The sequence below is a fragment of the Loxodonta africana genome, chromosome 4, assembly GCF_030014295.1.
Source record: "Loxodonta africana isolate mLoxAfr1 chromosome 4, mLoxAfr1.hap2, whole genome shotgun sequence".
Taxonomy (NCBI): domain Eukaryota; kingdom Metazoa; phylum Chordata; class Mammalia; order Proboscidea; family Elephantidae; genus Loxodonta; species Loxodonta africana.
In genome coordinates, this window is record NC_087345.1 from 20,313,244 (window position 1) to 20,338,309 (window position 25,066).

A 25,066-nucleotide genomic window follows, 5' to 3' on the forward strand; every position below is an offset into this window, starting at 1 on the left:
GACGCTGTAAGGACTTGGAAGTCTTGCAGAGGCCCAGGAGAGGCGGAAAGACGTTCCAGGCAGGATAGAGGTTGTGTATGAGAAAGGATGGCTTGGGCAAAGGCATATGTGGGACTCTCATGATTAGCAATTGTTGTAGTCATCTAGTGCTGCCATAACAGAAATACCACAAGTGGATGGTTTTAACAAAGAGAGATTTATTTTCTCAGTCTAGTAGGTTACAAGTCCAAATTCAGGGCGTTGGCTCCAGGGGAAGGCTTTCTCTCTCTGTCGGCTCTGGAAGAAGGCCCTTGTCTTCAATATTCCCCTGGTAGGGGAGCTTCTCAGGTGCAGGCACCCCATGTCCAAAGGATGTGGTCCTCTCCCGGTGCTGCTTTCTTGGAGGTATGAGGTCCCCAACTCTCTGCTAGCTTCCCTTTTATCTCTTGAGTGGTGGTGCAGGCCACACCCCAGGGAAACTCCCTTTACCTTGGATGGGGAGGTAACCTGAGTGAGGGTGATGGTACAGTCCCACCCTAATCCTCTCAACATAAAATTACAATCACAAACTGGAGGACAACCATACAATACTGGGAATCATGGCCTAACCAAGTTGATATACACATTTTTAAGGGGACATAATTCAATCCATGACAGCAATACTAAAAATAAATATAATCAAAATTAACATCTGTTGAGTGTCTGTCTGAATCAGGCAAGCTTCTAAGTATATAAAATAACACCAAACCAGTTGCCGTTAAGTCGATTCTGACTCATGGCAACTCAACGTAGAGCTGTGCCTCATAGGGTTTTCAGTAGCTGATTTGTCAGAATTAGATCGCCAGGCTTTTCTTCTGCAGTGCTTCTGAGTGGATTCGAACCACCAACGTTTGGGTTAACAGCCAAGCGCATTAACCACTTGCCCCACCAGGGATTTGTCTAATACATGGCTTACGTTTAATCAGCCTCTGAATGTATCTGTCATATTCACATATTGGAGTGGAGACTGTCCTTTGTGGGGCAGCCCCTATGTGCCAAGCACTGTGCTAAAGCACCTTACATATGAGGAACCCCAGTGTTACGAAGACTTAGTAACCTGCCCTAGGTCACTGCTGATTGGTGTGAAGACAGGCGTCTCACTCATCTGACTACAGAGTACCAGTGGGCTACAAAGATAAGTAAGACGTTTTTCCGTGCCCTTGGATCGAGTTTAGGCAGAACTCTGTAGGCCTGTGTTTTTCAAACTTTAAAGAAAACCTTTTCCAATCAAACTAAATCTTGCCAAGAGCCCCAGTTTTACTAAAGAGCTGTTTCATGAGTTTATTTTGTAAGTTCAAATGTGTTATAAAGTCAATTAAAAAAAAAAAAAAACCAAACGCTTGTTTGGTGAAAAGAGCTGTTAGCTTCATGCTTTGTTTTTGTATCTTCTTTTAGAGATGAGTAATTGAAAAGGCAGTGGTTCAGTTCCTTCCCTTGCCATCTTGAAAAGACTTAGGTGCTGAAAGAGAAATAGTTGGAAACTGTGTTTGAGAGTTGAGTCACCTATGTTCTACATCCTAGTTTGGTGAGTAGCATCTGGGTTCTTAAAAGCTTGTGAACAGCCATCTAAGATATGACTATCGGTCTCTACTCATTTGTAGCAAAAGAGAAAGAAGGAAATCCAAGTTTCAGAGAAGTAACTGGTCTACAGGACTAATTATCTACATGAACCACGCATGGCCTTCTCTACCCTGAGACTAGAAGAACTAGATGTTGCCTGGCTACTGCTACCAAACGTTCTGATCAGGGCCACAATAGATGGATCCTGACAGAAAGGGAGAAAAATGTGGACCAGAACTTCAAATTCTCAAATAATCCTGACTTACTGGACTGATTGAGACTAGAGGAATCCCTGAGACTATTGCCCTGAGATACTCCTAAACCTGGAACTGAAACCATCTCCTGAAGTCACCCTTTAGCTAAATAGCAGGTTAACTCACAAAGTAAAGGATACTCCGCCCCCCTCCCCCCCCCGGCCTTGAGTACTGCACTCCTTTAAAAATCATCTACAGTAAAACCTGCAAAGCTGGAACCTGTGTAACGTGGAAACCTGTCAGAGAAAAGTACCTCTGCTAATGGAAAGCAGTAGAAAAGTGGTTAGACTGCATGCAACCTGTCAGAGGTGGAAAACTTTGGAGACCTGAAGAAACAAGGCTGTCCTGTGGAGTTCTGGCTCTCACAGGCTTCACTATATATGAGACCAAATGGCCAACAATTACTCTAAGGCATAAACGAGAAGCTTGGAGGGCAGTGAGGTTAGGTTATTGGGAATGGAAGAACTAGAACAAAAATAATGAGAATGTTGACACAATGTGAAGAATGTAACCAATGTCACTCAACAATATGTGTGAGATTCTTGAATGGGAATCTGTTTTACTCTGTATACTTTAACCAAAAATACAATAAAATATTTTAAAAAAAGAATTGAGTCACCAAGAAACATCTCATGGCACCAGTTCCTTAATTGTCAGATGTCCAGCAGGGAGAAGGTTGATGAAAATGTTCTTCAGTGATTAGCTTGTGAGTCCTATGAACGCAGGGCCCTGTCCTCATTTCCCTGATCTGTAGCCAGGGCTGGAAAATATAGTTGCAGAGTATGTGTTGAATGAATGAACCAATTCCTCACTGTTTGGGGAGATACAGTTTCATTTCTTTCATGTAACCTTATGAGATGACCAGAATGTTATTTTAAGACAATTATACATCAGTATCTTCATATCAGTATCTTCTCTGGAGGATACTGATTCAGCAGTCAGGAAATTAAACGACGTATTGCATCGGGCAAATCTGCTGCAAAAGACCTCTTTAAAGTGTTGAAATGCAAAGATGTCACTTTAAAGACTAAGGTACTCCTGACCCAAGCTGTAATATTTTCCATTGCCTCATAGGCGTGCCAAGGCTGGACAATGAATAAGGAAGATGGAAGAAGAATTGATGTCTTTGAATTATGGTTTTGACAAAGAGTGTTGAATATACCATGGACTGCCAGAAGAATGAACAAGTCTGTCCTGGAAGAAGTATAGCCAAAGTGCTCCTTGGAAGCAAGGATGGCGAGACTTCATCTCACATACTTATAACATGTTATCACAAGGGACCATGCTTGGTAAGGTAGAGAGTCAGCGAAAAAAAGGAAGACCCTTGATGAGATGAACTGGCACAGTGGCTACAACAGTGGGCTCAAACAAAGCAACGATTGTGAGGATAGCGCAGGACCAAGCAGTGTTTTGTTCTGTTGTGCATAGAGTTGCTGTGAGTCAGAACCAACTCAAAGGCACCTAACAACAACGACATCTTCTCTGTCAGATCTTTATTTAAAGTTTCCAAAGAGTAACATTTATTTTGTTTTGGTTTGAGTCATTGCTGACATGGTCTGTAGTTGTAAAGAGGGTAAATTTGAGACCCTTCCTAGCCAAATATTATTTATCAAAGGTTGGCCGAGGATGACCTTAAATTTGCAGTGAGTGTGAGAAAGCACCAATCATACTGTATTCTTACAGCATAACACGCCAGGTCTCCATGGTGATGAGACTCTACCTAAAGTAGATGGGCTTGAGCTTTGCTGCCATTTATGAGGTTGAACCTCTTGGATAGGACTTGTTTCCATGAGTACATTAGTGCAGGAGCCCCTGGGTGGTACAAATGGTTTAATGCACTTGGCTAGTAACTGAAAGGTTGGCAGTTGAAGTCCACCCCAGAGGTGCCTTGGAAGACAGGCCTGGTGATAGACTTCTGCAAAATGAGCCCATGATAAATGAACCCATGAAAACTCTACAGAGCATAGTTCTACGCTGATACACAGGGGGTCACATGAGTCAGAATTGGCTTGGGAATATAGTGTGTTTTTTTTTTTAAACAGAGGCATGACTCGATATAAGAAGAAAAAGGCTCAGTGAAAAGCCATAATGTTCTCAATCCATGCCCCAACAGATAAGAATTTAAATATAATCAAAGAAATAGCAGGAATGCGAGACCAAAGACAGGGAGACCAGCCAGGAGAAGGCAGTGGACTCCTGGCCAGATGGTGGTGCCACCACCAGGGAAGTGATGTGATCTGGGGTAGGTTGGGGTAGAGAGAAGTCAGAATCTTTATATTACTTTTAATAAGCACTGGTTTCCTCCAACAGCTAAGGGTGAGCAAAGGCTTCAAGCTGCCCTGAAGTGTTGCTTCCAGCAGAGTATTTTGAAGAAAGCCTGCCTCAGATACAGTGTTGCCACATTCACAAGCATTTGTTAGCACATGGGAAGAAGACTGCTATATATGATCTGTTTTATAAGTGCAATGAGTTCCTAGCTCTGTCCTCTTGGATACTGGTATAGCTCTGTCCTCTTGGATACTGGTATAGCACCTTGCAAGAAGGATGAAAATGTGTGGCAGGATTTAGCCAATTTTCCAGTTAGAATCAGGGGCCCAAATCCTCCAATTTTTATATGCACTTAGGATCCATTTGAGACCCTAAGCAGTTCGGTGGCATTTGGCCCATTGGGTTCCTTAGGTTTGTATTCCCTCTTTGGGTAAGCACCTAAGCACTATTTCTAGACAATGCACATATCTGGAACACCGATGAAAAATTATTTTTAACATCCTTGATGCTAATTAAAACATAGCCTCTGGTGTTGATCAGAGAGAGCTGGGGCAGAGCAGTTGGAGCGTAGGCTTCTGACTAGGGTTTTTCACTTGGTAACCGGCCACCTCTGGAGGGTGTATTCTCTTTAGGATACTACCTGTTAACTTACTCCATCTAGTGTGTAAACTAAAGTGAACACGTGCATACCACACTGTCGTCTTGTTAGGTGCTGTCAAGTTGGTTCCGACTCGTAGTGACCCTGTGTACAACAGAACAAGACGCTGTGCCATCCTCATGATCATTACGGTGTTTGATCCCATTGTTGCAGCCATCTCACTGAGGGTTTTCCTCTTTTTCACTGACCTTCTACTTTACCAAGCATGGTGTCCTTCTCCAGGGACTGGTCCTGTCTCATACCACACTGTGTGAGGTATTTTGAATTGAAAGCAATATGACAAAAGACATAGTGATTTAAGCTTTTTAAGTACTCCTTAAATTATAAAAGTAATACATCTATGATATGGGAAAATATATAATCATATATATTGGAATTACCCGTATCTCATACCCAGAGATAACTTTCAACATTTAGGCGTTTTTTTCCCCTAAATATAAATAGGTAGATGTATAGATAGACATAGGGTTTTCATTGACTAATTTTTGAGGTAGATCACCAGGCCTTCCTTCCTAGTCTGTTTTAGTCTGGAAGCTATGATGAAACCTGATCCTGCTGATATTTGAAATAACCAGTGGCATAACTTCCAGCATCCTAACAACACAGAAGGCACCACAGTAGGACACACTGACAGACGGGTGATGGTCATATGAATATTGTCCAATATGGTGCTGGAAGAGGAGCCCCTAGGTGGAAGGTACTCAAAATACAAAGTGGCCACAACAGTGGACTTGGACATACCAACAATAATGAAGAATGACAGAGGATGGGACAACATTTGGTTCATTTGTGCATGACGTAGACAGAAGTTGGAGCTAACTCAGTGGCAACAGTGACATCAACAGCATACATAGTTAACGTAGAAATTTAAGGAGCCCTGGTGGCACAGTGGTTAAGTGCTTAGCTGCTAACTGAAAGATTGGCATTTCGAAACCACTAGCCGCTCCTTGGGAGAAAGGTATGGCAGTCTGCTTCCCTAAACATTAAAAACTCACTGCCACTGAGTTGATGCAAACTCATAGTGACCCTGTGGGGCAGACTAGAACCGCCCCGCAGGGTTTCCAAGGCTGTGATCTTTTATGGAAGCAGGCTGCCACGTCTTTCTCCCAGGGCGTGGCTGGTGGGTTCGAACCAAAGACCTTTTGGTTAGCAGCCCAGCACTTAACCACTGTGCTACCAGGACTCCTTCCCTAAAGACTACAGCCTAGGAAACCCTTTAGGGGAGGTTCTACTCTGTCCTGTAGTCCCTATGAGTTGAAATGACTCTATGGCAATGACTTTGGTTTGGGGTTTTATAGTATAGTCAGTTTATTACTGTGAACTTGAGGGTACTTATGATCACGTTTTACTTTCAGCTTTGAACCCTACTTTTGTGGTTTTAGTATATTGTGATAGTTTTTCTGGGTCATGGAATATTTTTCCTGAATGAGAATGTGATTGGTTACATGGAGGAGAAGACAGAAGAGGAATCTATGGGCTTGGCCAAGGAATTGGGTGTTACAATTGAGAGAGGGGGTTTAGATATGACTGATAGACCCCTGGGTTAACAGGCGGGATGACTGTTAGACCCCTGGGTGAACAGGCGGGATGACTGTTAGACCCCTGGGTGAACAGACAGGATGACTGTTAGACCCCTGGGTGAACAGGCAGCAGTGGGGAGAACAGCTTAGAGACTGACTGTTCTAGTTGATGCCCCTGCATGTGCACATGTGTGGGATGTCCTTTCCAGCCTGTCTGCTGTCCCTTCCTCTATTTCTTCTTGTGCTCATTCCTATATTGACTTCCTGGAGTAAGTTCTGATATAAATTCAGATTTTTCTTTAAAACATATTTATAGTGCATAAGAGGTGTCATTTAAAAGTCAGACCCATGAAGGACTATTTTTAACTGTTGGGTTTAATTTCAGATACCAGTGTTATCATAAAAGGCAAACTCCCATGCTCTGTTTTAAAAGTTTGCACAAATTGTGAACGTTGAACTTCTGCAGATGGAGAGAAGAAAGGAGGAAAATACGCGTTTTAAAGAGTTGTTTTTTTAAATGTTATTTATATATTGATGCCAGTGGAGTTCCTATCCTCCTACTTTCCCCTAATGCCTAAATTTGTCTATAGCTTTCCAATTCTATTTGTGTGTTATGCTCTCTTTGGAATGGGAACAAACAGGTATGATATATTTGACCCTGTGAAAGAAGTAATTGTAAGATTCGATATGAAGGATATAGGTTAGACCAAAATGAAAAAATAGCCCCAGCAAGAGTTGTCAGAATCAGTTACTAAAGAGAGCTGAGGTATGTCTGCCTTGTAGTAGCTGTGTTACTTTTGGCCATTTATTGAACTTCTCCAGGTCTTCATTTTCTCTCTGTAAAATGGGGGTTAAAAATAGAACCTAACATAGATTATTTTGGGAATTAAATAAGCAAATACATGTGAAAAGCATAGAAAAGTGATTGACACTTGGTATTACTGCTAGTTCCACCACCTGTCTCAGTTTCTTCTACTGTGGTGTTTTGTACATTGCTATGATGCTGAAAAGCTATGCTCCCGGAATATCAAATACTAGCAGGGCCATCCAAAGCAGCCCTAATGGCGCACTGGATATGCACTCAGCTGCTCACTGAAAGGTTGGCAGTTCAAACCCACCCAGCGGCTCTGTGACAGAAAAGACCTGGTGTTCTGGTCCCATAAAGGTTAAAGCCTGGAAAACCCTCTGGAGCAGTTCCAGTCTGTCATGTGGGGTCACTATGAGTAAGAATCAACTTGATGGCACCTAACAACAACAACAACAGCAGGATCACTCGTGGTGGACAAGTTTCAGCAGAGCTTCCAGACTAAGACTAGGTAGAAAAGCCTGACAATCTACTTCCAAAATTAGCCAGTGAAAACCCTATGGATCACAACAAGAGAACGTTGTCTGATATAGTCCTGGAAGATGAGCCCCCTAGATTGGAAGGTACTACAATAGCCACAGCAATGGACTCAAGCATACCAACAATCATAAAGATGGCGAGGACCAGGCAACATTTTATTCTATTGTACATGGGGTTGCTGTGTATCAGAGCTGACTCCATGGCAACTAACAACTGCTAGTTATCTTTACTGTTGTTGTTACGATAAGAGAATTATATAAAAAAAAAAAAGACAAAAACCAAAAATACCATTTGCAATTTTAATGTGGCCATACATCCTGAAGGAGAGTTGAATAGGTGGGCCCTTCAGTATTTTTTTTTTTTTTTAATAATTTTTATCGTGCTTTAAGTGAAAGCTTACAAATCAAGTCAGTCTCTCACATAAAAACTTACATGCACCTTGCTACATACTCGCAATTACTCTCCCCCTGATGAGACAGCCCACTCTCTCCCTCCGCTCTCTCTTTTCATGTCCATTTCACCAGCTTCTAACCCCCTCTACCCTCTCATCTACCCTCCAAGCAGGAGATGCCAACACAGTCTCAAGTGTCCACCTGATCGAGAAACTCACTCCTCACCAGCATCCCTCTCCAACCCATTGTCCAGTCCAATCCATGTCTAAAGAGTTAGCTTCGGGAATGGTTCCTGTCCTGGGGCAACAGAAGGTCTGGGGGCCATGACCACCAGGGTCCTTCCAGTCTCAGTCAGACCCTTAAGTCTGGTCTTATGAGAATTTGGGATCTGCATCCCACTGCTCTCCTGCTCCCTCAGGGGTTCTCTGTTGTGTTCCCTCTCAGGGCAGTCATCGGTTGTAGCCAGGCACCATCTAGTTTCCCTGGTCTCAGGATGACTTAGTCTCCAGTTCACGTGGACCCTTCTGTCTCTTGGGCTCGTAATTACCTTGTGTGCTTGGTGTTCTTCATTCTCCTTTGATCCAGGTGGGTTGAGACCAACTGATGCATCTTAGATGGCTGCTTGCTAGCGTTTCAGACCCCAGATGCCACTATTCAAAGCGGGATGCAGAGTGTTTTCTCAATAGATCTTATCATGCCAATTGACCTAAATGTCCCCTGAAATCATGGTCCCCAAACCCCTGCCCCTGCTACACTGGCCCTCGAAGCATTCAGTTTATTTAGGAAACTTCTTTGTTTTTGGTTTAGTCCAGTTGCGCTGACCTCCCCTGTATTGTGTGTTGTCTTTCCCTTCACCTAAAGTAGTTCTTGTCTATTATCTAATTAGCGAATACCCTTCTCCCACCCTCCCTCCCTCCCTCCTCTCATAACCACAAAAGAATGTTTTCTTCTTAGTTTAAACTATTTCTCAAGTTTGTCCTTTTGCAAATGACTAGTTTCACTCAGCATAATGCCTTCCAGGTTCCTCCATGTTATGAAATGTTTCACAGATTCCTCACTGTTCTTTATCGATGCGTAGTATTCCATTGTATGAATATACCATAATTTATTTATCTATTCATCTGTTGATGGGCACCTTGGTTGCTTCCATGTTTTTGCTATTGTAAACAGTGCTGCAATAAACATGGGTGCGTATCTGTTATTTCTCTAGGATATATTCCGAGGAGTGGGATTGCTGGATCATATGGTAGTTCTATTTCTAGCTTTTCAAGGAAGCACCAAATTGTTTTCCAAAGTGGTTGTTTCATTTGACATTCCCACCATAAGTGTATAAGTATTCCAGTCTCTCCACAGCCACTCCAACATTTATTATTTTGTGCTTTTTGGATTAATGCCAGCCTTGTTGGAGTGAGATGAAATCTCATTGTAGTTTTTGTCTGTATTTTTCTAATGGCTAATGATTGTGAACATTTCCTCATGTATCTGTTAGCTACCTGAATGTCTTCTTTAGTGAAGTGTCTATTCATATCTTTTGCCGGTTTTTTAATTGGGTTGTCTGTTTGTAGTTGAGTTTTTGCTGTATCATGTAGATTTTAGAGATCAGGCACTGATCAGAAATGTCATAGCTAAAAACTTTGTCCTAGTCTGTAGGTAGTCTTTTTATTCTTTTGGTGAAATCTTTGGATGAGCATAGGTGTTTGATTTTTAGGAGCTCCCAGTTATCTAGTTTTTCTTCTGCATTCTTAATAATGTTTTGTATACTGTTTATGCCATGTATGAGGGCTGCTAATGTTGTCCCTATTTTTTCTTCCATGATCTTTATCATTTTAGATTTTATATTTAGGTCTTTGATCCATTTTGACTTAGTTTTTGTGCACGGAGTGAGGTATGGGTCTTGTTTCATTTTTTTGGAGATGGACATCCAGTTATGCCAGCACCATTTGCTAAAAAGATTCTTTTCCCCATTTAACTGTTTTGGGGCCTTTGTCAAATATCAACTGCTCATACGTGGATGGATTTATGTCTGGATTCTCAAATCTGTTCCATTGGTCTATGTATCTGTTGTTGTACCAGTACCAGGCTGTTTTGACTACTGTGGCGGTATAATAGGTTCTAAATTCAGGTAAAGTTAAGGCCTCCCACTTTGTTCTTCTTTTTCAGTAATGCCTTATTTATCCGGGACCTCTTTCCCTTCCATATGAAGTTGGTGATTTGTTTCTCCATTTCACTAAAGAATGTCGTTGGGATTTGGATCAGAATTGCATTAAATGTATAGATCGCTTTTGGTAGAATAGACATTTTTATAATGTTAAGTCTTCCTATCCATGAGGAAGGTATGTTCTTCCACTTATGTAAGTCTCTTTTGGTTTCTTGCAGAAGTGTACTGTAGTTTTCTTTGTATAAGTCTTTTACATCTCTGGTAAGATTTATTCTTAAAGTATTTTATCTTCTTGGGGGCTACTGTAAATGGCATTGATTTGGTGATTTCCTCTTCGATGTTCTTTTTGTTGGTGTAGAGGAATCCAACTGATTTTTGTATGTTTATGTTTTATCCTGATAATCTGCTGAACTCTTCTATTAGTTTCAGTAGTTTTCTGGAGGGTTCCTTAGGGTTTTCTGTGTATAAGATCACGTCATCTGCAAATAGAGATACTTTTACTTCTTCCTTGCCAGTCTGGATGCCCTTTATTTATCCATCCTAATTGCTCTGGCTAGGACCTCAAACACAATGTTGAATAAGAGTGGTGATAAAGGGCATCCTTGTCTGGTTTCCGACCTCAATGGGAATGCTTTCAGGCTGTCTCCATTTAGAGTGATATCGGCTGTTGGCTTTGTATAACCCAGTAAACCAGTGCCGTCATGGCTTTGTATAAATGCCCTTTATTATGTTGAGGAGTTTTCCTTCTATTCCTATTTTGCTGAGAGTTTTTATCATGAATGGGTGTTGAACTTTGTCAAATGCCTTTTCTGCATCAATTGATAAAATCTTGTGATTCTTGCCTTTTGTTTTATCTATGTGGTGGATTACATTAATTGTTTTTCTAATGTTGAACCATCCCTGCATAGCTGTTATGAATCCCACTTGGTCATGGTGAATTATTTTTTTGATATGTTGTTGAATTCTATTGGGTAGAATTTTGTTGAGGATTTTTGCATCTACATTCATGAGGGATATAGGTCTGTAATTTTCTTGTGGCGTCTTTACCTGGTTTTGGTATCAGGGATATGGTGGCTTCAAAGAATCAGTTTGGTAGTATTCCATCCTTTTTTATGCTCTGAAATACCTTTAGTAGTAGTGGTGTTAACTCTTCTCTGAAAGTTTGGTAAAATTCTTCAGTGAAGCTCTCTGGACCAGAGTTTTTTTTTGTTGGGAGTTTTTTGATTACCTTTCCAATCTCTTCTTTTGTTATGGGTCTATTTAGTTGTTCTACCTCTGTTTGTGTTAGTTTAGGTAGGTAGTGTGTTTCTAGGAATTCATCCATTTCTTCTAGGTTTTCAAATTTGTTAGAGTACAATTTTTCATAGTAATCTGATATGATTCTTTTAATTTCAGTTGGGTCTGTTGTAATATCACCCATCTCATTTCTTATTCAGGTTATTTGCGTCCTCTCCTGTTTTTCTTTTGTCAGTGTGGCTAGTGGTTTATCAATTTTGTCGATTTTTTTTCAAAAAACTCAGCTTTTGGTCTTGTTAATTCTTTCAACTGTTTTTCTGTTTTCTATTTCATTTACTTCAGCTCTAATTTTTATTATTTGTTTTCTTCTGGTGCCTGTGGGTTTCTTTTGTTGCTCTCTTTCTATTTGTTCAAGTTGGAGGGATAATTCTTTGATTTTGGCCCTTTCCTCTTTTTGGATATGTGCATTTATTGATATAAATTGGCCTGTGAGCACCACTTTTGCTGTGTCCCAAGGATTCTGATAGGAAGTGTTTTCATTCTCATTGGATTCTCTGAATTTCTTTATTCCATCCTTAATGTCTTCTATAATCCAGTGTTTTTTGAGCAGGGTATTGTTCAGTTTGCAAGTGCTTGATTTCTTTCCCCTGCTTTTCCTGTTACTGATTTCCACTTTTATGGCCTTATGGTCAGAGAAGATGCTTTGTAATATTTCAATGTTTTGGATTCTGCTAAGGCTTGCTTTAGAACCTAATATGTGGTCTATTCTAGAGAATGTTCCATGTGCACTAGAAAAGAAACTATACTTGGTTGCTGTTGGGTGGAGTATTCTGTATATGTCTATGAGGTCAAGTTGGTTGACTGTGGCATTTAGATCTTCCGTGTCTTTATTGAACTTCTTTCTGGATGTCCTGTCCTTCACCGAAAGTGGTGTGTTGAAGTCTCCTACTATTATTGTGGAGCTGTCTATCTCACTTTTCAATGCTGATAGAGTTTGTTTTATATATCTTGCAGCTCTGTCATTGGGCGCATAAATATTTAATATGGCTATATGTTCTTGGTGTATTGTCCCTTTAATCATTGTATATAGTGTCCTTCTGTATCCTTTATGATGGATTTAACTCTGAAGTCTATTTTGTTAGAAATTAATATTGCCACTCCTGGTCTATTTTGATTGTTGTTTGCTTGATATATTTTTTCCCATCCTTTGAGTTTTAGTTTGTTTGTGTCTGTAAGTCTAAGGTGTGTCTCTTGTAGGCAGCATGTGGACGGATCTTGTTTTTTACTCCATTCGGCTACTCTCTTGTTTCTTTATTGGTGCATTTGGTCCATTTACATTCAGGGTAATTATGGATAGGCATGAATTTAGTGCTGTCATTTTGATGTCTTTTTTTGTGTGTTGTTGACAGTGTCTTTTTCCCCTCTTAATTTTATGTGCTGAGTAGATTGTCTTTATAAATTGTCCTTTCCTCATATTCGTTGTTGTTGATTTTGTGTCTCCTGAGTCTTTATTTTTTTCTTGTATTTTAATTTGATGAGTAGGATAATTTATCTCCTTTGTGGTTACCTTATTATTTACCCCTATTTTTCTAAATTTAAACCTAACTTTTATTTCTTTGTATCGCTGTATCTTCCTCTCCATATGGAAGGTATATGATTACATTTCTTAGTCCCTCTTTATTATTCTAATGTTGTCTTCTTTTATATAATAGCATCGCTATTACCTGTTTGGGGTTTTTTTTTTTTTTAATTGCTTTTTTTTTTTGGATTTCCCTGTCTGGGTTGACTTCTGGTTGCTCTGCCCAGTGTTCTAGTCTTGGGTTGATACCTGATATTATTGATTTTCTAACCAAAGAACTTCCTTTAGTATTTCTTATAGTTTTGGTTTTGTTTTTACGAATTCCCTCAACTTGTGTTTATCTGAAAATGTCTTAATTTCACCTCTATATTTAAGAGATACTTTTGCAGGATATATGATTCTTGGCAGGCAGTTTTTTTCCTTCAGTTTTTTAAATATGTCATCACATTGCCTTCTTGCCTTCATGGTTTCTGCCGAGTAGTCCGAGCTTATTTTTATTGGCTTTCCTTTGTAGGTAACTTTCCGTATATCCCTCCATGCTATTATAATTCTCTTTTTATCTTTGGTTTTGGCAAGTGTGATTATAATATGTCTTGGTGACTTTCTTTTAACATCTAACTTATGTGGAGTTCTATGAGCATCCTTGGAAACTCTATGGGGCAGTTCTACTCTGTCCTGTAGGGTTGCTGTGAGTTGGAATTGTCTCGACGGCATTGGGTTTTTTTTTTTCTGGGTATGAGCATCTTGGATAGATATCTTCTCATCTTTCACAATATCAGGGAAGTTTTCTGCTGACAAATCTTCAACAATTCTCTCTGTATTTTCTGTTATCCCTCCCCGTTCTGGTACTTCAATCACTTGTAGGTTATTTCTATTGATAGAGTCCCACATGATTCTTAAGGTTTCTTCATTTTTTTTAATTCTTTTAATCTGATTTTTTCTTCAAATATATTAGTGCTAAGTGATTTATCTTCAAGTTCAGAAATTCTGGCTTCTGCTTGCTCAGTTCTCCTCTTACTTAGTATTGAGCTGTCTACTTCTGTAGTTTTATTGTTAATCTTCTGAATTTCTGATTGTTGCCTGTCTATGGATTTTTCAAGCTTATAAAACTTTTTATTATGTTCCTGAATAATCTTTCTAATTTCTTCAGTTACTTTATCTTTGTGTTTCTTGGCTTGTTCTGTGTATCGTCTCATTTCCTTCCTGATGTCTTGAAGGGTTCTCTATATTAAACTTCTGTATTCTGCATCTTGTAATTCTAGGAATGAACTTTCATCTAGAAGATCCCTGGATTTTGTGTTTTGAGAGCCTGTTGAGGTGATCATGGTCTGTTTCTTTATGTGACTTGATATTGACTGTTGTCTCCGAGCCATCAATAAATTATTGTATTAGTTTATGCTTTCTTACTGTGTTGTAGCTTCTTGCTTTGTTTTGTTTTGGTATACCCCTATGGGTTGCTTGAGTGAGCTAGCTGGATTATTTTTGCCATTGGAGCTCTGGTGCCCCGTCCCCAGATGGCTAGAGCTGTTATCAGGTATATCAGTCTAGGAGTCCATTCAGTTTTCTTGTATGAATTCAGCTCAGGTTTCCAGGTAGCTGATCATCAAGTGTGTGGTACAGGCTCTGTCCTACAGTCTTAGAGGGGCATCGGGGGTTGGCGTATATACTGATATCTGGTTGCAGCAGGGGGTCACGCTCTGAACAAGGCAGGGGGCTGAGAACCGACCCCCGAGCGTCTCTGAGTAAAGTGCTTCACTGTTCCCCAGAGTGTGCCAGGTGGGTGGGTTCTGCAGATTGACCATGGGCACACAAAGTTTTTGGTTTTAGGACTGGGAGGTACCAGTTATCTTTGGACCCTTGTCGTGGGTGGGTGGATGACCTGAGTGGAGCTTCCAGTCCTTAGGTCCCTGATGTGGTAGGTGAGGACCTTGTTTCATAGGCCAAGCAATGTCAAACATCAAACACCCACCTCTCTGCCACACAGCTAAAATGGTTGGAATCTGCCAACAAGGGCCTTTTCTCTCGAAATAGGCCCACACAGGTCCATGCAGACGGGAAATTTGCTCAAAGTCCATGGGCGGTTTATGCCTGGATAGTAGCTGCTTTTTTCCTGAGCTCCCCTGGTTAGCGGAGGTAGCAAATTACCTTTTCCCCAAATGCAAATTTTTTCCTTCCCCAAGTCCGGGAGGATGGCTCTAGGTGGTCGGTCAACAGGGCCTATCTCAGGCCCAGGGAATTCAGCTGCTGAAGCCAGTTTGTGGGTGGGGGTGCGCATTAAAGTGTACGCAAGTACTTAGCTTTTGCCGAGAGCACCGTTCTCCTCAGGTTGCAGAGGTGTGAGTGGGCCGTGTGGCTGGCTGCTTCTCCCTGAAGAAACTGCAGCTGAACGCTAGTACCAGCCCACCGCAGCCACTGCTCTGAGAACAGTGCCTGAGGGCTCCCCGCGATTCAGGTGCGGTAACTCCTCTCCGCCTCTGAAGGGTCTGTTCCTTCCCCTGCCCCTCAATTCGTTTTCTAAGTTTGCCTTTGAAGCTCAGGGCTCCCATCTTGTCACAAATATACTCGTTTCACTTGTTTTTTGGGGTCTTTATTGTAAAGAGGGCTCGCCAGCAGCGTCTTCCTATTCCGCCATCTTGGCTCTCAGCCTGGGCCCTTCAGTTTTAACTCACCCATGCAGCCAGTCCAGTACCTATTGTTGGGATCTGTTTTCCACAGGACAGGGGGACAGGGGGAGTGGGAAGAGATAAAACATAAGAGGCTGCACCTCTGCCCTTAGAAATGGGGTGTCATTCCTGTCATGAACTTGATGAATCTTTAAATAAAACCAGGTGCTGTCAAAGCGACTCCAACTCGTGTGTCAGAGTAGAACTATGCTTCATTAAGGTTTACAGTGACTGATTTCTCTGAAGCAGTCGCCAGGCCTTTCTTCCGGTGCTTCTGAATTAACTCGAACCTCCAACCTTTCAGTTAGCAGCAGAGCATGTTGACCGTTTGCACCACCCAGCGACTCTTGATGAATCTTTGCTGATCACTTATTCAAGGACTCTCTCTTTTAAGCCTCATTGCAACTTTCCAGGGTAAAGGGCATCACCCCATTTTGTAGATGAGCAAAATGAGGCTTACTCAGAGACAGGAGACTTATCCAAGGTCACAGCTCATCAAGTGTGGTGGCTGGATTTGCCCCCAGATCTTTCTAACTTCTCAGCCCTCTTTCCCCGAAGAGAGTCTGTGATTCTCATTTTTCGGAGTATCAGAGTTCCTGGGTAGTGTTTGTTTCCCATGCTTTAGATGGAAAACTTCTGGGGGGGCGGGGGCAGGTGGTGTGGGTGGGGATTTTTCTCAAGTCAATGTTTTTTGTTTAAAGGAATTTTTCTGTCTCAGTTTTACTTTCAAGTCCACACCCTCGAGCCTCAGGGAGTTTCATCTGTTTCAAAAGAGGGCTATTTAGGAAATCCTGTCAGAATTGTTGTTGAAGAAAGCCTGGTGTGGACAGTTGAAATTGGCTCTATTAGGTGTTTATTGCCAGCAACTTGCTGAACATAAACTCCTGAAGCTTGAGAAGGTTGCCTTTGGTGAGGATCTGATTTCATTTATTTCTTTAACAATTACCAGACACACCCGCAGGGGATAGGCACTGTGCTAAATCTTGGTGGATGCAAGGTGACTCAGATAAGTTGCCTGTCTTCTGGTGAGGACAGGAGATGGTTCAACCACACCATCATCATATGGGGCCTAAGGGTTGTGACGGAAGGAAGGACACATTGTGGGCGTACCGAAGAGGCCGCCCTACCCAGCCACTTCCTGGCCATCCACTCTTTGGGAATCTGAGGCTTTTTATACCCGTTTGCAGGTAGCAGGTTCTGCTCCATTAGGGAGGTTCCATGTGAATTTTCTTCTTCACTTGCAGCCAGCCCAGCATCTATGTTAGGAGGTGGACGGAGATGAGATTTGGGTAGTCTGTTGGTTTTTTAGCCGCTTTATAACTTACCTGACTTTCTCACCAGGTGAAGGATTTTGGACTCTTTACTCCCTGGGTAAGAGCCCTGATAGTGCAGTGGTTAAGCACTCAGCTCCTAACCAAAAGGTCATCAGTTGGAACCCACCAGCTGCTCCTTGGAAGAAAGATGGCATCCTGCTTCCGTGAAGATTTCCAGCCTTGGAACCCCTGTGGAGCAGTTCTACTGTGTCCTGTAGGCTTGCTATGAGTTGGAATCAATTCGATGGCAGTGGGTTAGGGTTTTGGTTTTTTGGTATTCCCTGGGACCCTGGGTGGCACAAATGATTTCCATTCAGCTACAAACCTAAAGGTTGGAAGTTCAAACCATTTGTACCACCTAGAGACCCCTGGAACATAAAACGTGCTAACTAAATGCTCCTTTAATAGGTGTGTTAACCCAGGCCCAGGACTGGTGTATATTATAAAATACACATGTGAGGGAGAGAAGGTGTGAGCGAGTACCTTTATCCTTGTTTCTTTCTTTTTTTTTAAGAACTGCCTCAGTTTTGAGAGATTTTAAGGCTATAGCATCATCTGTTGTCATAAAAGCTTAGCAGGAACTACTTTCAGGATCTATGGGAAAGTTTTCTTCAACAGTATGCATCCACTTACTGTGCAAAGAACTCAGCCCTTCCTCCCTACTCTCCCTTCCAGAAAGTACTATGACGGAGGCCGAGGACTTCATGCTCCGGGTAGAGAAACAGCACTGGGATTAGGATTGCCACTTCCGAGAGGATGCTGGGAATCTGCAGAGGGAGACGGAAATTCCTGGCTGCCTCTCTGACTCTTCTCTGCATCCCAGCCATCACCTGGATTTACCTGTTTGCTGGGAGCTTCGAAGGTAAGAATGGAAGCCAGAGGGAGAGGGAAGGAGAAAAGAAAGAGAATCCTGGCTGTGACAGAATCCCAGAAAGAACCTCAGAGTTGTCTGGTTCCAGTTTATCATTGTGTAGAACAATGGGCAACGGATGCCCAGTCACAGGAAATGACTTGCCTCCACAGATAGTTGGAGCCAGCTTCGCGGAGAAAAAGATAAAAACAAAAACAAAATAACGTACACCTTGATTCAGTGCCGGTGTGGTGGTTTTACAAACGTCAAATATCATTTTTGCCAAGTCACTTTGTCTGTAATGGGGACAGCATTGGACCCTGGAGGAATTACTCAGTGATTCGTGTTACAAGCCAGATGTTTTCATTCCATCTTCCATCTAGTCATTCACTTAATCACACTTTCAATGTTTTCTGTTTTTTATTTACTTATTTACTCAATTATTCCCTCACTGACTGACTTATTCGTTCATTCATTCGTTTATTTTTGTTTAACATCCACATTAAAAGGTGCTGAGACTATGGGGATCATGGATGTAGACGTTCACAGCATGGCTGAGGAGGTAGATAGGTTAGCAAATGATCGCCTGCATTGCCATGTGTGCTGTGGTCCAGGCTAGGGTACCCTGGGAGAGGCTTGCTGGAGCTGTCAGGCCTGGGCTGGGCATGAAAGATGATCCGTGATTCTGAGGGGCTTAGTAAAAAAAAAAAAAAAAAAAATGCAGGGACGCAAAAAAGGATGTATCCTCCCCAAGCAAACAAAAACAAATGAACCCTCTTGCCACTTTGCAGAAGTGTGTAGGAAGGCCCAGGCTTGCCACTTTTCCTGTCAGTAAATTCAAATGCAGAGTGGTGTTTTACCTATCAAAGGTGGTTTTCTGAGCTCCAGGGAGGGAAAGAATGGCAGTGTTGAAAAGCAAACTTTCTTTTTATTTACCCCTGCACTTGCATTTTTTTTAAAAAAGAAAATTATCTCAAAGGAAAATCTGTCTCCAGGATATCACTACTGTGTTTTCAAGCATTTCCTTTATGCATAATTTTATTGATAGCTCAAGGCTACCTTTTAATTAGGAGTTCCACTTTACTTTCTGAGATTTGCCCTGAATTAGCTAGGCTGAATGTAAACAAGGTGGAAATATACACCAGGCCGAGCAGAGAAGGGCCCGGGATTCTCAGTCCAGAGCTGGGGTCTGGGTGACACCCCGGTCACTGTTCCTGCCCCACAAGTAAATCCACAGAGCGGTTAGAGCCTCCCTCTAAGCAGTTTGATAAAGTACATTATGCCAGGGCAGTGGATGGCAATTTTTGGCAAAGGGATCAGAGGAAAGGTGAGTTGATCCTTGAAGAGCGATAAGGAAGTATTGTCCCAGCAATGGTGGAAGGCAGAGAGCACAGGATGCTAGTACAGGTTTAATAAGTTAAGGCATAGTACCTTTTAATAGGTTAACGAAACTGGCAATAATGTTTGATAGCATAACAAGAATAATAGCAATGATGAAATGATATAAACAACTGGTATTTTGAGCATTTCTATGTGCCAGTCACTGTTTTAAGGACTTTACATGTATTAAATCTTTCTTCACAATAATCTTATATATATTTAATAAAAAACAAAAAAACCAAACCCGTTACCATTGAGTCGATTCTGACTCATAGTAACCCTATAGTACAGAGTAGAACTGCCCCGTAGGGTTTCCAAGGAGCGGCTGGTGGATTCTAACTGCTGACCTTTTGGTTAGTAGCTGGACGCTTAACCACTGTGCCACCAGGGTTCCATAATCCTATATAGTAGATATAATTACTGTTTTACAGATGAGGAGGGTGAGGCAGATAAGCTTCAGTGAGATTACCAAGGGCCCAAAGGTAGGAAAGAGAGAGCCTGACTTGGATTCTCTGGCGCTTGAGCTTTTAGCTGCTGTACTATGCTGTACCAGCCTCTTGAAATGGACATCATGCTTGATAAAGGTAGAGGGTCAGCAAAAACGACGGAAACCCTCAATGAGATAGATTGACACAACCACAAAAACGGACTCAAATATACCAATGATTATGAAGATGGTGCAGGACTGGACAACCTCCGATTCTGTTATCACCAGGTCATCACCAGTCAATGCTAACTCAGTGGTAACTAACAACAAGAACAGCCATGCTGTAGACCAGGGGTTCAGTATGGTACTAGACTTTGGAAAGGAGTTTGACAAGGTATTACATGACCTTTTGTGTAGTGGAGAGTGGGTTGGGGGAGAGTAGTTGCTGAGTTTTGATTTGCGCACATTGACAGAAGCTCAGCCCAAACTGATTTTGGCAGAAAGAATTTTTGACTGACATAACTAGTAAGTTCAAAGGTAGGACAGGCTTCAGGCAGGGTGGGAACCAGGAGCTCAAATGATGTTTTTTTTTTTTAGCTCAGTCTCTCTCCATCTCTGTGTTCTGCTTTTCTCTATCTTGGTTTTTGTTCAGAGTGTCTTTTCCTACACAGAGGCGTTTGAGGCTTGCATCAGATCCTCATTTATCCCAATAGAAAGAGGACTTCTTCTTACCCTAAACTTCCTTGCCTCTAATTGGATTGTCTCAGGTTACTTGTGGTCCTGAAATCAACCACTGTGGTTGGGGAGGCTGGTGAGGGAAGCTCGTACCTTTTAGCCAGCCCCAAGCCATGTACTTATTTCTGGTCATGGAATCAAAGGGCTTTACCAGGGTGCCAACCTTCCCTGAAGCACATGGGCTGTGTTTGGGGGAAGGATGACCCCCAAGGCAAATGGTAGTGTTTCCCAAAAAGGAGAAACAAGAAGTTGCTCTGGGCTGTGAAAAGTTCATACTTGACTATGCTTAGATGTGATGTCAACTTGAAGGGTACTTTCCAGCATCAGGTCCTTGCGTAGTGCAAACGGTGAAGCACTCATCTTCTAACGAGAAGGTCGAATCCACCCAGAGACACCTCGGAAGAAAGTCTTGGTGATCTACTTCTGAAAAATCGGTCCTCGGAAACCCCATGGAGCTCAGTTCTATTCAGAAGCACATGGATTCGCCGTGAATTGAAACCAAGTAGATGACAACTGGTTTGGTTTGTTTTTTCCAGCATCATGGTGCCTGGCCCAGCCCTGGCCGGCAGAGGATCTGTGAGCAGTCACTTTTAGTGGCTTTACCAGACTGGCTGATAGATTATGGGAAACTGAGAAGATGGTACAAATACTCTGGGGCAACATACACAGAGTGAGTATAGGTTCTATATCCATTAACGTGATACTTAAGAATAAATTCTAGGGCCAGATCACAAAGAGCATCATGTAGGGGCTGGAGGAGTCCTGGTTGAGAAGCTGTGATGTGGGCTCACTGACCGAAGTATTCCAGCTAGAACGGCAATGGCGGTGATGGATGTTTTTGGATATCCATTAGCCCTTAGCGAGGCTGCCACATTCAGTTCTGGACTCTACGCTTTTAGAACAATCTAGATAAGTCAGCACACGTCGGAGAAAACTAGGCGAACGACAAGCCAGTTCAAACCTTGTTACACCAGAAATAGTGGGAAGCAATTGGAGATGTTTACCTTGGAGAAGCAGAGGCTCAAGGTGTACATGACCAGCTTCAGCAAACATTCCAAGGGCTGTCGCTTGAAAGAGAGCTTTGGTTTGCTCTGATGGCCCCCGAATCTATGGAGGGACATGGCCAGGAGCCAGATGTCAAGCTCAGACTAATGAGGATCCTTCTGTCCACCACTGTTGGAATGAGCTGCCCTGGGAGGCAGTGAAATACTTGTCATGAGAGGTATGCAGACAGACGTCCAGTGTCGGGAGAGTGTTGAGCATCAGGGGCCATTGCAAAGATAACCCATCTGGCCCTTCCTGACCCCGAGATCCTGAATCTCTAGAAAAGGCTGCATATTTTTCAGAAGACAAAGGCCGCACCTGTGGAGATCCTTGCCATTTGCCTCAGACATCAGTGCATTTCCAAAAGGGCCCGTGGAGACACTCTTCTCTCTGTAGTTAAACATAACAGTTTTATAATCCATTTATTGACACCCTTGAGTTTTCTGTTTCAAGGCAGGCGAAGCTGTAAATAAGGGCAAAGTTGCCACCTACATTTATGGAAATACAATTCGTACTTTATGTGCGTTTATTTTTCAACCCTGTTTAATTTCAATGGTTCTCCTGAGAGCAGAGCCAAGAGCCCCTCCAAAACATGGGTGCTCTTAATGTGAGTCTTTGGAGTTAGGTTACACGCAGCAGTGCAGTGTATTGAGACTGAGCACCGGGCAGGGTCAGAAGTCTCTGACTATAAAATCCACTCAACCAGAGTAGCTGGGTGATTAGGGCACAGTCACCTGATCAGTCTCTTCTCTTCTAGGTTTTAGTCTTACCCCTACGTGCAATGAAGGAGTTGCAAAATGAAGCCCATGGTTACGGATTGAATTGTGTTCCCCCAAAATGTGTTGGAGTCCTGACCCCTATACCTATGGATATAATTCTATTGGAAACAGAGTTTTCTTTTTTATATTAATAAAGCCATATCTGTGTAGGGTGTGTCTTAAACCTAATCACTTCTGAGTGACATAAAGAGCAGCATAGACTCAGGGACCAGCAAGCACAAACCGGGGAAGATAGATGCCACATGGAGATCACCAAGGAACCGGGGCTACAGAAGCTGAGACACGGATCTTCCCCCAGAGTCAACAGAGACTTCCCCTATAGCCAGTGCCCTGCATTTGGACTTCTAACCTCCTAGAGTGTGAGAAAATACATTTCTGATCTTTAAACCTACCCACTTGGGCTATTTTTGTTAAAGCAGCAGAACTAAGACACCCGCCTATTGGGGCACTTAAATTCTGTACGTTTATGATTGCAAGAATCTGGATGCCAGTGAGTTAGAAATGATCAGAATCTAACAAATTATATAGAAAAGAGAAGCTTAAAGGAAAATATAACAGGAAGAGGGAGAAGGCTTATTGTGATTTGCTCCCAAGTGTGGAACCACAATCATTGCATAAAAGTTATGGGGAAACAGGCATTGTCTTAATGTAAGAAAGCAGGGCCATTCTAACGATTAGATTGGCCAGGCATTGTACTACCCCAGTGGGGAAAGTGACCAGCGTCTCACTCCATGGCTAGCCCATCAAAGGCCAAGTGATCATTGGATAAGGATGCTAGTTGACCGGCTTCTCACCCCATGGCTGTCCCATCAAAGACCAAGTGACCACTGGATAAGGATGTTAATCAGTGGATGGTTTCTATTCATCCTTTAACTCCCAAGTTCCTGAAACCAACTTATTACTTCATTTCTTCCTCAGTATGCCTTTCTTCCTTTTCTACCTCAGTTCACTTCATTTCCAGCTACTTGTTCTTCAGGCTCCAACTTTGGTGTATTCTTTTCCTTTGATTTGGAGTAGTTATTTTCTTCCTTGCTTTGGTGTAGTTATTCTCTTCCTTGGACTTCATTCCCTACATCTACTTGGTTGCTCATTGCATCTGATCTTGGGCTCTTGCATCTGTGTCTTTTGTTTCCTCTCCTCTGCTGCTCCTGGCCTGGCTCAACCATTCATCCTTTTGTGATCAGGACTAATCAACAGCCTGGAAGCTATTCTTTGGGCTTCAGTCTCCCACACATCTGCTCCAACCTCCAGTGAGATGCCAAAGCTACACTCCTTGGCAGGGCTGATTTGCTTTTTGTCTGCCTCTCTGGCCCTATCTCCTAGCCTTCCCCCTCATGTTCTCTGTGAATATACTGACCCGTCAGCTTCTTGCTTGTGCTGCTGCCTTTTCTGGCCTCTGGTCTTCTCACATGCTGGCCTCTCTGCGTGAGACTTTCTTTTTGGTGGTGAAAACATACACAGCAAAATATACACCAATTCTACAGTTTCTACATGTATAACTCAGTGACACTGGTTGTATTTCAAGTTGTGAAGCCATGCTTACTATCCATTTTATATAACCATTAACATAAGCTAACTTGCACCTTTGCAAAAACTCTCCCTTTCCCCCTCCCTCCCACTGTGGTAGCCACTCATAATTTTTGATTTCTGTGTATTTACCAGAAACCCTGGTGGCATAGTGGTTAAGTGCTACAGGTGCTAACCAAAGGGTTGGCAGTTCAGATCCGCCAGGCGCTCCTTGGAAACTCTGTGGGGCAGTTCTACTCTGTCCTTCCTATAGGGTCACTATGAGTCGGAATCGACTTGATGGCGCTGAGTTTGGTTTGGCTTGTTTTACGTATTTATTACGTCATGTAAGTGAGTTCATACAGTATTTGCCCTTTTGTGACTGACTTAGTTCGCTCAGCATGATGTTTTCAGGGTTCATCCACGTTGTGGCGTGCATCAGGACTTCATTTCTCTCTATGGCTGAGTAATATTCTATTTTATGTGTATACCACATTTTCTTTCTCCATTCTTCTGTTGATGGTCATTTCTGTTGTTCCCACCTTTCAGCTGTTGTGAAAAGTGCTGCAATGAACTGGAACACACCACACCCTTTCTCTTCTTTGCTTGGCTAGCTAATACCCTCCAATCTAAGCCTACCCATTCTTATTCTTGCTCTTTAACTAGGATGGCTTCCTCTGCTACTGTTCCCCTAACTGCTTATACTTCCCCCTTCTTACTACTCATGGGGCTTTGTTTTTCTTGCTTTTATAATCACCTGTCTCCACGACTGGTTTATAAGCTTCAGAAGGCAAGGGACTGGTTCTGTTCTGTTCCTCCTGTCAACTGTAGTACCTACTATCCATTGCCATCAAGTCGATTCTGACTCATAGCGACCCTATAGGATAGGGTAGAATTGCCCCATAGAGCTTCCAAGGAGGGCCTGGTGGATTCGAACTGCTGACCTTTTGGTTAACAGCTGTGGCACTGAACCATTATACCACAAGGGTACCTACTACAGTGCCAGGGAAAGAGTTGGCCCTCACATGTTTGTTGAATGAATGAGCGAGTGAATAAATGTGTCCTTTCTGGCTTTGCATGCAGACAGCCCTCATCATTGGCTCCTGGACTAATCCTTGACTCCTTAGCATGGCTCCTGGGGTCTTTTAAATCTTTTCCCAGCTGACATTGCCTGTCTTCTCTCAGGCCAGTGCCTCAGGGAACTCCCTGAGGAAACGGTCACTTTCTTGCTTCTGAATGTTGCTCTTATGTTTCTTCTACCCAGTATACAGTTCTCCTTTCCGTGGCCTTCCTTTTGAGGCTACACTTTCAGAGCCCGTGATAAATGTCATTTCTTCGTAGTGGTCCCTCATTATTCCTGGGAAGATGCGTTTTCTCCTGT

The 25,066-nt window shown here is 42.4% G+C and overlaps 1 protein-coding gene across 2 annotated transcripts in view; it reads left to right on the top strand.

The window, feature by feature from the left end:
- The window catches only part of LARGE1 (LARGE xylosyl- and glucuronyltransferase 1), a 693,833-nt gene that overhangs the window by 158,185 nt on the left and 510,582 nt on the right, over positions 1–25,066 (top strand). The window contains exon 2 of one of the 2 annotated variants that reach the window (XM_003405322.4): positions 17,640–17,826. In XM_003405322.4, the coding sequence (XP_003405370.1) occupies positions 17,721–17,826 (106 nt within the window). In that variant the 5' untranslated portion in view covers positions 17,640–17,720. Of the gene's footprint in view, positions 1–17,639; positions 17,827–25,066 lie in introns of those variants that run through there. The other variant, XM_023539269.2, reaches the window with a different exon arrangement.